Consider the following 14,655-nt stretch of genomic DNA (forward strand, 5'->3'; position numbering starts at 1 on the left):
ACGTAATAAATCCAGCGCGTTGCAAAGTAATAACTGTCAGAGAAACAGATTACTGTCGAGGCCTATAAAGCCTGAGGAAGGGCTGGACTGTTGTGTTATTTATTCTTTTATACTTTCAACTGGTAAATCAATGCGATACCGTTGTAAACAAAGACTCACTACGTCTACGAGCTTTTGACAAAAACAAAATAAAAGTAAAAGTAACAATTTGGATCGATAGAATATAATTTATTGAGACATGGAGATCATACAGTGACATATATTATTCCTTCTGTGTGAAAGGTACAGAGTAGCAGCACACAGATGTGCCATCTACTGGTTGGTTTTATTACAAACTCCTGATCAGCAGAGTGGAGAATAACCAACCAACAGGTGACTGCTTTATACTCGTTTGTACAAAATGACAAAGACCAATTCAACCTTGAACTTATTTCAAGCTTTTGGGCTCATGTGGCGTTATTTTATCCACTTGTAGTCCTGAATGTGTTACAACCAGAAGAGATCACAACTTGTTACAAACAACGAGCAAAGTTTAAAGTCCAACTCAGCCGAGTCCACTCTCTGAAGCTGCAGCGCTTCGCCTACGTGGGTCTCAGCGGCGTCTTCGCCACAGACTCAGTGTGTGTGCAGGCCGCTCCGCCTGGCGTCCCTTAACCCTCAGACGTTTTTATTCTGCCTGGAGCGCTGCTGCTCCTGGTACTCCTTAGAGTCCTCCCACGGACGAGGACCACGGATGTTCCTCCACTCCTCCAAATTCACCTCCTGCATCTTCTTCAGAAAGGACAAAACAACAACAGGAGATGAGGTTTAAACTTCAGGATGACAATAATTCAATATCTGAGATTAAACTCTGGCTGAAAACTGTACAGGATTTTTTCAGCTCTGAAAACATGAAAATGTGTTCTTGCACGAACACAAGACGTGCTGTGAAATGTCCAGATGTAGAGGCTTCCGACCATCTGTCTGCTGTGTCACGCAGGTGAGAAGAGGCAGGAATTAAACTGCTTCTTCAGAACAGCTTGTCAGATTGGTGAACAGCTTCGTAACGTCGGATTAGGCGGGCTGAGTCTGACTTCTCTAACTTTCTGACACTTACAATCCAACATTCACATCCACCTGCCTTCCAGGAGAGACTGTGTGCAGTAATCTCCATAATTAAACAACATGGCATCTCTATGACGGCCGGTTTTTCACTCCGCCTTCCAGTATGGTTGTTCGGCAATATTAGTACCAAAGTTCCTTAAACTGAAGTCGCTAATAATCAGTTGTCAACTGTCAACAGGTAAAATTCAATAAAAAGTGGTAAATAATAAATTTAAATTTAAAATATATATATATAAAATTAATATTAAATAATAAATATAATGAATAATAATTATTTCAGATAAAAATGAATTTCAATTGTGTGAATAATTACTCAAACTTAATAAGAATACATTTCCAAAGACCAATGTATTTTAGGAAGCCTTTTGTATCACCTTAGCCAGGGACTTCAGATGAAAAATAGCTTTTTGGCTAATTCTGGCATTTTTTTATACCATATGTATTTATAAATTTGCACTTTCCCTTCTCTCAAATAAACTAAGTTAAACCCCAAAGACCAATCGGACTTCAGTATGACAGCACACCACCTTAGAGTATTCAGATTAGTATGCTAGCATGATCACGGTGGTGAAAGGGTTAAATCAAACAGTTATGCTATTTTAGAGAAAATATGGAAATAGAGATATACAGTAGATCGTATATCTCGGCATAGCCTTAAAATATAGACATTACTTTTAAGCCGTATCGCCCAGCCCTAAGAAGATATTAACGGTTGTTTAAGAATAGCACAGTCATGATTTTCTCCTAAATAAGAGGTTGAAAATGATATGAATAGCTACGTATACGATCCATGTCTTTACTTCTCTCTCCTGCCTGCACAACATTTTTTAGATACATGATAAAATGCGCTCTTCTAGACTGTTTAAAACATCTGGCGTTTTGATGACACCCTATAAAAGCACATATTGTTTACTAGCTCCCTTCTCTTGCAGACAGACACATCAGTTAGTTTCTTTCATCTACTCCTCCCCCCCTCAGGGAGCCGGCGTCTCCTTACCTTATACTCCTCCTCCAGCATGACCGACTGCTTCTCCACGTTCACTTTGGCCTCCAGAGAAGGATCCAGCTGAAAGAGAGAGAGGAGGAGAATAAATGTTACAATACGGAGCTTTCTGATAGAAATTCATGCATTCACAACAACACGGAGAAAATGATAAATCAAAGAGATGAAGAGAGTCAAAGATGTTGATGGGCTCTTTGTTTCAGCAGTTTGTATGGTTGCAACTTTGGACTGAAGCAGCATCGTCTCCTCTTCTTTGTGTTTTATTTCTTTAATGTAGAAATGATGACATCTGCAGAAGAGGTGAAGCCATTTTCAACTTTTTCTCAAAGTCTAGCCTCCCCAAACCTCGAGGGAGGATCTCATTTACCCTGTTTCTACTCTCTGAATTATTCTGCTTGATTTGGCATCATCACCAGGTTTAGTAAAAAGGCAAAAGAAATTATGTGTCAGAGGGTTTTGGGAGCGTCCGATGGAGCTATCTGGGTTTTGCGATGCAAATTGATTTTGCCCGAGAATAGGACTGAAATGAATCCCATTCTGAATCATTACTTTTAATGAGTTCTAATATTTCACAGCAATAATGCCGCAGCTACTCGGGTGACTGATGAGTTTCATAATTCCGTGATTGATTTTTAATTAGACCTACATTACTACAGCAAATAAATAATATATGGAATATTTTGCAGCCTTCAGACCAGGGAATTAATAGCCCAAGTAATTAGTGTGATGCCTACTATGGAGGTGTTATAAGCTTTTTCCTTCAACTCAAAAATAAACCAGAGGTGAAGAAAACTCACACACAACCTGGACAGGGAGGAGAAAAGGCCTTGAAGTTCATCTCTTCCTCCGGGCTAAATTAGATCGTTGAAGAGAGAATGCTAATTGGATCATACAGTGACTTAACCCTCAGACAGCGCTTTTAATGATTTAAGTGGGAAAATATCTGTGAGAACAAAGTAATGGAATCGGCTGATAACAGCTCCAAGTAAGAGCCGCAAGAGTGGTTTTAATCATGCGCATTCTTGACAACTGTTTAGATATTCCATGCATTAAATTACACGTGCACGCACACGCTGAGCAGAGTTGAATCTTTGCTCCACGGGGTCTGAGAGGAAGAGAGGCTCGCTGTGCCGCAGGCCCCGTCAAAGGAGAGCGAGTCGTGTGGGGGCAGCTGCTCAGGCTCGCTGCCAGGGGCACGCCGCCGCCTCCCTCCACCGCCGTCATCCACAGTCTAGTGCCGCCTCACATGGACAGTAATAAGAAAAGATGCCCCCTTGCCATCTGGCTCCCACCCACATGACGCGCATCGGCGTTTGTCAGAGTAAAATAGCACAAAACAGCTACTTCCCCTCGCAGCCAGCTCATCAGGTTGGGATGGCTTCTAATAACGGGCTGGTCTTCTGTCATTCTAATGAACTGCGTCTGTCGTTTAATTAATTATTACAGCTTGTTCTCATTTATTGCTCTTGTATTGACTCGCTAAATGGGTTAGAAAGGCCTGTCAGTGCTGTGTGCCTGCAGTGTCTGAAATGATGGATAGATAATGTCTCTAGTTCTAATAATAAATAATCTTAAATCATCCACACTGCACTGTGAGATCCCAGCAGTCCTCACAGACAGACCCAAACAGCTCTATATGTGTGCTATTTTTACACTGTCCTCATACAGTAGGTAAAATAAGGATCCTCACATGCAGTTATGTGACAAACCACTGGGGGGAGTCATTGCACACTGGCTGTAAAGAGACTGTCTTTGACCACTGAAGTGATTATGAGCTGGTTCATTCTACTGGATTCTTGTGATGGTGGAAATGTGAGAAACTTAATCTACTGTCACATTTATTATAAGCAACTCAACATCAAATATGTGCATTAAGAGTTAATTTACTACAAACCCTTTTTCTGATCTTCTGGGCATCGTACCGAATCTGTGTGAACTCTCGCAGGCCAAAAGATCCTCCAACTACGAGCAACTGAAAAAACATTGAGAATACAAAATAGTTAGTTCATTTAATGCTACATACTTTGGTTACTGAAGTTTGTGCAATGTAGAGCACTTGCTTCAACCAAGGTTGGAGGGAGTTTCTTATGAATAATGACATCACAGTAACACTAGTTCCCAGTTAAACATGATAACTTTTACAAATGAGTTGTCATTTGAGAATTCATTATCTAAGAACACAATTCTTTAGCCCAAAATATGCATTACAATTTAACAGCATCACAAATTACTCTACAGAGTCCAAAATGATTAGAGGGTTGAAGAACACCTCTCTAAAAACTGATTATAACCTTCATGAAGATGGGGTTCATTGGAAGGCTGACAACACTGAAGTTAGCAGCTTCTGATTCGGGGAATTCGGGAAGGTTAAGAAAAACTTAAATGAAAATATTGAGCAACAGATTCAGTTTTTTGCATCACTTCTTGTTATAAAGAGGTTTTCCTAGTTAAAGCCTCAACACTGTTTAAAACCCACTTTCAGATTCGTGGAACCTTTCATTTATTTATGAAAGCAAAAAAATAAATAAATGGTGATTTCACTGTGTTTTCTCCATCCTGTCATCAATCTATATTTACACTTGTCAAACCTGGACTTGATTAACAAGTAACTCCAGTAACAAGTTAAATGGTTAAAACACAGTATCTATTTGAGAAAACACAAAAGCTGGGATTTCATTGCCTTTTCCCCCCCAACCTAGATCAAAAGCCACTATACTTCTCAAACCTGGATTAGATTAATTTAGAAAAGATTAAGACAGTTTTAAACACAGTTTCAGATTTGTGAAGCGTTTTTGTGGTTTGGTTGGGAAAATAAGTGCACACAAATAGAGAAAAGGTTTCACAAATATGAACGTGTGTTAAACAGTTACTGGAGTCCAGGTTTCACAGGTGTAAAATGTATGACCTGGTCTATTGTTGTCTGGATGGAGAAAACCATATTGTTTTTGCTTTCATAAATGAAATAAAAAAGTTTCACAAATCTGAAAGTGGGTTTAAACAACATTAAAGGTCTCATATTATAAAAAAGTGAGATTTTCATGTCTTTTACATTATTAAGCATGTTTAAGTCCTATAGAAATACTGTGAAAGTATCGACACACTCAATCCACAGGGAAATACACACAGCCCGTATTCAGAAACTCTGCATTTGAAACAAGCTGTCAGGATTTCTGCCCATTCGTGATGTCACGAAAATACAATATTTAGACCCTTAACACAATTTTAAACGTAAACGCTCTAAATGTGTCCCAGTTTATTCCTGGTTGCAGTGTATGTGAATGACATCAACTGACAGGAAGTGCACATGGACCCAAGCTGTTGCCTAGCAACGCAATTCTGTTGCAATTCCGTCAAAATGTACTAAAACGGAGCGTTTCAGACAGAGTGTAAATACAGGCATATTCAGACAGACAGTATGAGGAAAATAAAGCTGTTTTTGTTTAACATTACAGCATGTAAACATGTTCTAGTAGAAACACAAAATACAAGTATGAACCTGAAAATGAGTACGATATGGGACCTTTAAAACTTTCACTGGGATTTCTAATACCCTGAACATCAGAAGCTGACTTCAGCATCCTGCAGGGCTGTTTCAGTATTTAATTATCTGGCAACTGAATGTGTGAATGAATAAAACTGCTGTTGCTTTGAAGCTACTAGATATGCACAAGTTCCCATAACACATAAATCCTGGTGCTGATTTGCTTACAGTAAAATGACAAGTCACTAAGACAAGGTGAGGATCAGGTACAACACTAACATCTGTTAGTCACGTTAAATCCTGCGTTGAAACAAGCAAATAACTAATTATGGAAGACCAACTTAGACTTTGATATTCCTGTAACAGTAAACTGACAGAATGACTCTCTGATGTTTGACAGCAGCTTGTTCTGTATCATGAAACTGCTAACTTGCTAGCAGAGTGTTATCTAACAGCTGATAAACACTGATAAACACGTCACTAATGTAAAATCAAAGTTACTCACGAGCATAGGAACTCCGTATTTGATTGTTTTGTTTTTCCGCAGTGCCTTTAAGTTGAACATGACTCTTGTGTTCATCTATAAATCCATGTTACTGATGAAAACAACCAGCAGCAGCAGGTCACAGCCGGGACATGCTTCCGGAATGAGTCCAACGCAGTAAACGGTCCGTGTAGTTGCGAAGACGCGACCGAAGGTTCCGGTGTCGGCTGCAGGGATGGCGAGGAGGAATTATTATTTTTATTTTTTTAAATCACGAGAAAGAAATACCACAAAATAAGATTGTTAAATGTCAAAACTCCTCTTGTTGTTTGCTGTTTTCTCCTTGTGTATTTTTTTGTTTAATCTTTAACTGTTTACTTTGTGTTTTTTCCTCGTTTCTTGCACACCACTAAATCATAGCACAAACTGAAATGATATGGGCTTTAAAGGTCCCATATCATGCTCATTTTCAGGTTCATACTTGTATTTTATGTTTCTACTAGAACATGTTTAGATGCTGTAATGTTCAAAAAACACTTTATTTTCCTCATACTGTCTGCCTGAATATGCCTGTATTTACCCTCTGTCTGAAACGCTCCGTTTTATTCCATTTCAGTTCCATTGCAATGGAATTGCAATGGAACTGAAATGGAATTGCGTTGCAAGGCAACAGTTTGGGTCCATGTTTTCTTCCTGTCAGCTGATGACATTCACATACACTGCAACAGGAAATAAACAGGGACACATTTAGAACGTTTACGTTTAAAATTGTGTCAAGGGTCTAAATATTGTATATTCGTGACATCACAAATGGGCAGAAATCCTGACAGCTTGTTTCAAATGCAGAGTTTCTGAATACGGGCTGTGTGTATTTCCCTGTGGATTGAGTGTTTCGGTACTTTCACAGTATTTATATAGGACTTAGGTCTGTTTTATAATAAAAAAAAAACATGAAAATCTCACTTTTTGATAATATGGGACCTTTAAGGCAACACCTGCCTAAAAAATAAAAAAAATAAAAAGTATCTAAAAATAAAAAAAAGTTTTTCTGTGGGACAGTTAACCACAGTCCAAAGTCAAAAAGGTATTATCAAAAGTGTAGTTATGTCAATTGTCTGACCTGCAGAAAATGGAAAAAACGTGTAAAATCACCAGTATGTTAACACATATCTATATATGTTTTATTTATATAAGTAAACTATAATGATGTATAAATCCCCAAATAGCCCATGAAATAAGGAGTAATCCCATAATGCATATCCAACATTAATGAATATTAGTTGTTCTCAGATGGATATCACTGTTTGTTGTGTGTAGAGGTGCATGTGTGTACAGTAGTGCAGCAGAAGCAGCACTGTCCCGGTCACTGGGAGATGGAGACAGACAGATGGAAGAACAGCTTCGAATATCACTCATCGTAGCTTCGAAGCCCAAAAAATGGTATTCGGGACAGCTTTACCATAATCATAATCTTAAACTACTGAACAGAATAAAGTCCTGATCAGAAGAAAAATGTCCCCTAGAGGGTCTAAAACTTTAAAAACATCTTATATACAGTCTGTACCTCCATCACTATTGTCACGGCTCCAGTTTCCTCAAGTCCACATCTTCTCTTGATGCAGGTAATCACTAACTTTATGTGGGAGTATTAAGGCCACGATAATCATGTTAATGAGAGTTCTTACCTGCTTCTCCAGGGACATACTGTATACATCGCCTACAGTTTCCTGATAAAGGCATTTACTATTCAGAGTCAGCTAAATGCACAAAATGTCAAAGTAAATCCATTAAGACCATAATAGTCCCTGTAGCAAACAGAGAATAAGAAGAGGAAGTATAGCAATTTTTCTTTATTACAATTTTCGTCTCTTATTTTCAATCAGGTGAAGAAAAATACCTTTTTTTGTTCAGTATAATAAAATATGTTAACTTTATTCATTTTATGAAGAAAAACAATGACAAGAAAATAAAAACAGAAACAAACATTTTTTCTCTCTCCCTCTTTGTAAACCTGGAGAGCAGCTGCATTGCGTGGGAAGCAAATACGACGGAGACAGAGTGTGAGGGAGCGGTGAGGAGGAGGAGGAGGAGGAGGAGGAGGAGGAGGACGAGGAGGAGGAGGAGGAGGAGGAGGAGGAAGAAGAAGAAGAGGAAGCAGAGGGTAATGATAAAAAGATAAGGCCAGAGACGTACAAAAAATGAGCGTAGTAGGACAGGAGTTTGGTGACGGGGCAGTCGGAGGACGTGGCGGTGATCAGAGCAGGTAGGCTGGTGGTCCCGAGTCAGGACGACTGACAGAGTGTTCAGAGGTCGCTCTCTCCGTACAGAGCCGTAGAGAAGGACATGTAGTCGAGGGCTCCGGGCACGCCGTCGGGGCCGGTGTAGGGCGCCATGCGGGCCATGCAGTACTCCGCTTGGTCCGGAGGCAGCTCCCGGCGCAGCTCGTCGGCTAAAATGTAGTTCTGTCGAGGAAGAGAAAAATTAAATTAAATCTTTTATTCATATGTAAAAAGAGTTATCTCACTCTCTTGGAAGAAGACCGCTAAACCAAAGTTCATAACTCTACCTCTGGAAAAGATCACTTACATTATTAAAGGTAAACAATCACTCTTTGAAAACATAAAAAGGGGAAAAAAAAGAATCTCTTGGCCAAATGGAGCCGAATGTAGGAATGTGTTACTCTACTACAACACCAGGCTGCCGTACCTTATCCCCCGCCAGGACCTTGAAGGAGGCCACGACCTGGTCGGCAGTGTCTGTGTCGGCCGTCTCGCGGGACATGAAGTCGATGAAGGCCTGGAAGGTGACGAGGCCCATCCGGTTGGGATCCACTATGCTCATGATGCGGGAGAACTCGTTCTCACCCTGGTGGCAACAGAGAGGAAGTGTGAGGCTCAGTCGCCACGGCAACACACAAAGACGCACAGCATATGACGGATATTCTGCATACGGAGAAATAACTCGGGATAACTTAGCACAAATATAAATTACATGAGTGAGTTTTAAATTAATTTAAAGTACCGTTAATACATTCCTTTAATGGAGCTCTAAGGAAAATAAACCATCCTTTAAAATAATAAATAAAATACGATATACATTTTAAAAAATAAATAAAATGAAGTTTTCATCTACCCATTACCGTTTCCGACTGGTCTCGTTAATCACACACAAACAAACTTTGATACTTGAAGAGAGCTCGTGGCTTTACCAGGTTGTAACCAATGGAGATAAGGCAGGTTTTGAAGTCTTCAGCATCCATGAATCCTGATCTCTTCTACAAGGTCAAGGAAACCAGGAGGAAGAGAGAGATGTACAGAGGCAGGGATAGTGGAGGAGTAAAGGATGAACAAAGAGTAGAATTAAGGAGGAAAAAACGCAATAATCCACAATGTGGACGTTTGCAAGGTGTCACAAAGGAAGTTTAGAGAGGAAGGGATGAGCAGTAAAGGTGGGAATAGAGGGAGAACAGGGGGAAGGATAGAAGTACAAGAGGGGGAAAGTACAAAAGAGAAAAAGAGAAACCAGTTAAACCTCTCACAGCGTGGGTGTGGCTACGATTAAGTACCTGTGCATCGTTGGCGATATCGAAGCCCAGGCTGATCAGGCAGGCCTTGAACTCCTCCGCGCCCAGAGTGCCCGAGTGGTCCTGGGGTTGTGGGAGCGCCAGGCGAGGCGTCGGGGGGCCACAGGCCATGCAGCAACACATACAGCGGTGTCAGTGACGGTGAAGGGGTGAACAGGGAGGTGAGGTGTTGGAGGGTGGAGGGAGTGCACCATGCACAGGGGGTAAAAGGAGGTGAGGTGGGGGTGGGAGTGGGAGTGAGGGGAGAGGGCCATGCAGGGGATAGAGAACAGAGAACACATAAGTGCATATTCATTAGGATCTGGCAGGTTAACACACGGTGGCAGCAGTGCTGCCATGCTGGGCGAGGGCATTCAGAGGCGTTAATGTGCAGTGTGGCAGGCAGACTACGGGCCCTGAGGTGAGGTTATTCATATCGTCGATGGCACACGTACTTAACGTCACAAAAATATGCTCTTCTTAGATGCAAACGCATCTCTTTTACCTTTTGTACATCATCAAATGCAAAATGCATCCTTAAACACTTCAGACATTTACAATAGAGCTGCAACTAACAGTTATTGTCACTGTCGATTAATCTGACACTTATTTTCTCGGTTAATTGATGAGTTGTTTCGTCTTTAAAATGTCAGAAAATGGGAAAAACGTTGTGTTTCCCAAAGCCCAATGGCATCCTCAAATGTCTTGTTTTGTCCACAACTCAAAGATATTCAGTTTACTGCCATAGTGGAGTAAAGAAACCAGAAAATATTCACATTTAAGAAGCTGGAATCAGAGGATTTAGACTTCAAACCAATTAATCAATTAATCTACTAATTATTTTCTCAATTAATTTTTTAGTTGTTTGCCCTATAACGTCTTAAATTGTCTAATTTTGTCCGACCAACAGTCCATTACCAAAACATATTCAGTTTAATGTCATAGAAGACTAAGAAAGATGGAAAATATTTACATTTAAGAAGCTGGAACCAGTGAATTTTTTCTATCTTTCCTTAAAAAAAAATACATAAATGACTATTGGATTTTCAAAATAACAATTATCTCTCCTCTTCCAGGGAGTCCTGCTCATTAAGCTTCTATCGATTAAGCAACTAATCCTTTCAGCTCTACTAAAGATTATTCTCACTGTGGATTAATCTGTTGATTATTTTCTTGATTATTCAACTAATTGTTTCTATAAAATGTGAGAAAATAGTGAAAAAGCGCATCCCAATTCCCTCGAGGCCAAGGTGTCTGCAAAAAATATTCAATTTGCAGCAAATCTAAAATTTGAGAAGCTAAAATCAGCAAATGTTTGAGACATATTTTGTCTTAATGGACTAACTGATTGTTTCAGCATTGGCACAAACTAAAAACGAATACAAACTAAATGTTTCCCCATCAAATTGAACTTAAATGACTCCTTTTTTCTAATCAATACATCAGATTAATGTGTTGCTGCAGCTCGACACACCTTCCATCTAATGTCACACTGAAAGCCTCGAAGGTTGAAGGCTTAATCTAATGAAATATGAAACAAAAGCACAAGTTCAGGTCCACAGTTGGCTTCCTGTGGGCTCTGATCGTCAACCTCAGGTATTGATTAACAATAGGCCAGCTCTGGAAAAATACATGAGGTAATGGCGGAGTCAGCAGGAGAGCTGGGGTGAGGAGGACGAGGAGGAGGACGAAGAGGAGGAGGAGGGGGAGCTAAATAAAAACTCATCCATAATTGGTGCTGTTCCTGACACGGTGAGCCGCAGTGTAAACACTAAGATCTGGAGGGGTGGGGGGGGGGGGGGGGGCGAAGAGAGCAGGTTGTATAGAAACAGCCTTCAATGGAAAGATTCTCAGTTTCCATTCTACCGGCTCGGTGTTTATTTTTTTAATTTAATGCAGACTAAGGCTGTCCTCGACCAAAGTGCTCATAAGTGTCTTAGAAATAAGTCATTCAGCATGAAAAACGCATAAAAATGACTAATCGACGAAAGAAATCTTAGGCGACAAAGGCCAAAACAACAAAAAGAGGGGGATCCCTAATGCAGACCTTCTTGTATTTCAAAATAAAAGACTTTAGCTGATGCATGAAGCTGATTCTAGCTGCTACTTTCCTTGATATGCCTGAAAGCCCTGGAGCTTTTAAAGATGAATGTTGTGTCACTGAACTGTAAGTCCCTTTTCAACCAAGCGTAAGGTCAATACAGACTGATGCATTTCACACACAAACTGTACTCACAGCACACTCCATGTTTTCTGGTTAAAGGGTCATTAAAGGATTTCCATTAGCCACACCTCGGGCAGCAAACCCAGACATGATATATCCTCACCTTAACTTCTTTGCTTTGTTGATGCAGTCTAAATATATAAAAAGACAAACCTGTGACTCCATATGTCAGAAGTTATTATTAGCTTATGTATTTCCCAAAGTGTCGAACTTCTGCAGCAGAAATTTGACACTTTTGGAAATACATAAGTTAATACATAAGAAAATACTTTTATTCACTTTCATTTCATTAATAACAAAACAACATATTATAACCTTAACCTATTTCTCACTTGACACCATGTGTACGTTGTATGTTACCAGCTGACTGTAACTGAGCGTTGTACCACCTACTGCGCCTCTCGTCGCCTGCTGCTCTGTGTCTGCACCGTGACCCAGTACGTGTACTGACCCTGTCGAAGTGGTTGAAGGAAGCCCGGTACTCGTTCAGCTGCTCCTGGCTGATGCCCTTGGCGTCTCGCGTCAAGACCTGGTTCTCGATTTCGTTGATGGTGCGGGCGATGGTGGTGAGTAGCTGCTCCCAGCCCACACGGATGTGCTGCAGAGGAGAGGGAGACATAAACGTAGAGGAAGTTTAGGGAAGGAGGAGACGGATCGTAAAAGAGTCTTATTGGGCTTTAGCTTTTGGTTAAACGGAGGTTGGAAGTTTGTTTCAACCTGAATGGAGGATCAGAAGACTGGGGTTCTACTACATCAGGACAGAAACCCTGTCAAATGTCTGTATAAATAGAGTCCACATTTAAGACATTTCGACGACGACCTATCCTAACTATTCGAGATCAGTGCCTAACCTTAACTATATCGAGAGTTTCCCCAACTTCTAGACACGACCTCCAGATGTTCCTAAGATATCGCGTTCACGTGGCGTGGAGGCATAAAAATATAAATTATGATTTGACGAATAGATCTATAACCTTTTCAATATTGTGTTTGGAGTTTGAACAACTATTCAGATGAAACACCTTAACAACACGTTTTGTGATTGAGCGTGCATGAAACTAGTTAGCACGCTTGCAAAAAACAATGCTATATTGATTCTTTGGATAATTATACGATATTTGCTGATACCACGACACGATTTCGATTCAATTTAATTCAATTCATGGGCCTGCGATCGATATGGTACAATATCATATTTCATATATTTAACACAATCAGTTACATTTATATAAACTCACAAAAAGCACCTTAATATAATTTGACAGCTGTATTACTGAGCTCTTCCAGACATTTAAATAAAAAAACAATCTATTCTTTTTAATAATAAGAATTTCAAAATAAGGGCGTATCTTAAAGAGGATGATATATGTTTGGATGTTTTCACTTTGCATCAATATATTGGATCGTTGATCATTGAATCGATGTATCGATCCAGATCGATGGGTTGTTACACCCCTGGAAAGTAGTGGATAAATGGTTAAAACGTCCAGCTTCTGCCAGTTGTTGTAGTACAAATACAAACTGGACAAAACCTACTGAAAAACAGGGAAAAGCGACCACTATGCCTCGCATGGATTCACATTCATACAGCCTATTTATCGAAGGGGTACAGTATTTTATGGGGATACGTCAGACAAAAACAGTCTGGAATTACTGCTGCTTTTCTTCTGTCTGAATAGTTGAGTAGGTTGAACCACAACAGAAAGGCTGCACATGGCCAGCAAATAAAGAGATGCAGACAAAAATATAATTTGCATAAATACAAATAACAAATGCGTCATTTACACTTTAAATCTGCTCTTGTCTCTGAACCCAACAGAAGCTGATTGTAGACACACACACCTACATAATAGCTTTGCAAATGGGTCAGTTGATGTGCAGAATTTCAATAACAAGATTCATATGAATTATTGGCCAGTAAAAATGATTCCTGGCAGACAGGCAGGGGTTTACGGTTTTACAGCACTTGGCTGATGAGACCAAGAGTTAATAATGTGCTCTGGAGACTGGATGGTAAACTGCAACGTCAGCAAAGCTCAGTATTAAACTCTCAAAGACTTTCCTGTGGTCGTCTGAACATCCTGCCTCCCTTTGTTTTGTTCTTTGTGGCAAACCTCGACCATCTGACTTAAAACAACACATAAATGTCATGTGTGGTGATTTATGTAGAGCGTGGCTCCAGGTTTTACCTCCATGGTGTAGTTGGTGTGCTTGTTGTCGAAGATGAGAGCTTCCTGGATGAGCTGGTGGTCTCCCTCCAGCTGGTCGATCTTTGGCTTGTAGTTGACGATGCTCTTCTCGTACTGGCGTAGGTTCGTCAGCTGGTCCTCCAGGGTGCCGTGCATCTCGATCGAGATGCGGCCGATTTCCTGCAGAGACAGATACAGATTATTTAATGAGAAGGAGTCGTTGCAAAGTGGAGGACATGGTAAGAATATACAAAAACCCGTCATACAGACACATTCTTATCATATCTAATTTAGGTATTTTACTATATGTTACATATCGCTGCAAATCTTGTGATGCCACTATGACTATTAACAGCCTGTTTTCACATTTCACAGCCGGTTTAAAAGAATTTTATAAACATAAATATCATTTTTTGATCAGCGACTCAGTCTCTAAGTGTGGGAGTACGCGAGGCCAAAGCTCTTACGACTCTTTAATAGGGCTGTCAAAGTTAACGCGATAACGCGTTAACGCAAATTTGTTTTAACGCCACAATTTCTTTAACGCCTTAACGCAACATGAAATATCGATCTTTCAGAAGTTGTAGCGGGCTCCGTTTTAAAGCTAG

The 14,655-nt window shown here is 40.2% G+C and overlaps 2 protein-coding genes across 7 annotated transcripts in view; both read right to left on the reverse strand.

The window, feature by feature from the left end:
• Positions 1-207: 207 nt before the first annotated feature.
• Positions 208-6,274, reverse strand: cox16 (cytochrome c oxidase assembly factor COX16). The gene is made up of 4 exons (XM_074609739.1): positions 6,094-6,274; positions 4,002-4,079; positions 2,102-2,170; positions 208-771 (listed from the first exon to the last, which is right to left on the reverse strand). Exons 1-4 carry the CDS (start codon positions 6,166-6,168, stop codon positions 658-660), a joined length of 336 nt encoding a protein of 111 aa, XP_074465840.1. The 5' UTR covers positions 6,169-6,274; the 3' UTR covers positions 208-657.
• Positions 6,275-7,907: 1,633 nt separating this feature from the next.
• actn1 (actinin, alpha 1) overlaps positions 7,908-14,655 on the reverse strand; it is a 69,222-nt gene continuing 62,474 nt past the window's right edge. For 3 of the 6 annotated variants that reach the window (XR_012597285.1, XM_074660891.1, XM_074660894.1), the window contains 5 exons: positions 14,048-14,227; positions 12,310-12,456; positions 9,281-9,346; positions 8,779-8,937; positions 7,908-8,534 (listed from right to left, as the gene is read on the reverse strand). Coding sequence is in view for 4 of the 6 variants with exons in the window: in XM_074660891.1 (XP_074516992.1) it covers positions 8,376-8,534; positions 8,779-8,937; positions 9,281-9,346; positions 12,310-12,456; positions 14,048-14,227 (711 nt within the window). In the remaining 2 variants the exon portion in view is untranslated. Of the gene's footprint in view, positions 8,535-8,778; positions 8,938-9,280; positions 9,347-9,637; positions 9,719-12,309; positions 12,457-14,047; positions 14,228-14,655 lie in introns of all 6 variants that reach the window. The other 3 variants (XR_012597284.1, XM_074660890.1, XM_074660893.1) reach the window with 2 other exon arrangements.

Source organism: Sebastes fasciatus, chromosome 15, assembly GCF_043250625.1.
Source record: "Sebastes fasciatus isolate fSebFas1 chromosome 15, fSebFas1.pri, whole genome shotgun sequence".
NCBI classification, from domain to species: domain Eukaryota; kingdom Metazoa; phylum Chordata; class Actinopteri; order Perciformes; family Sebastidae; genus Sebastes; species Sebastes fasciatus.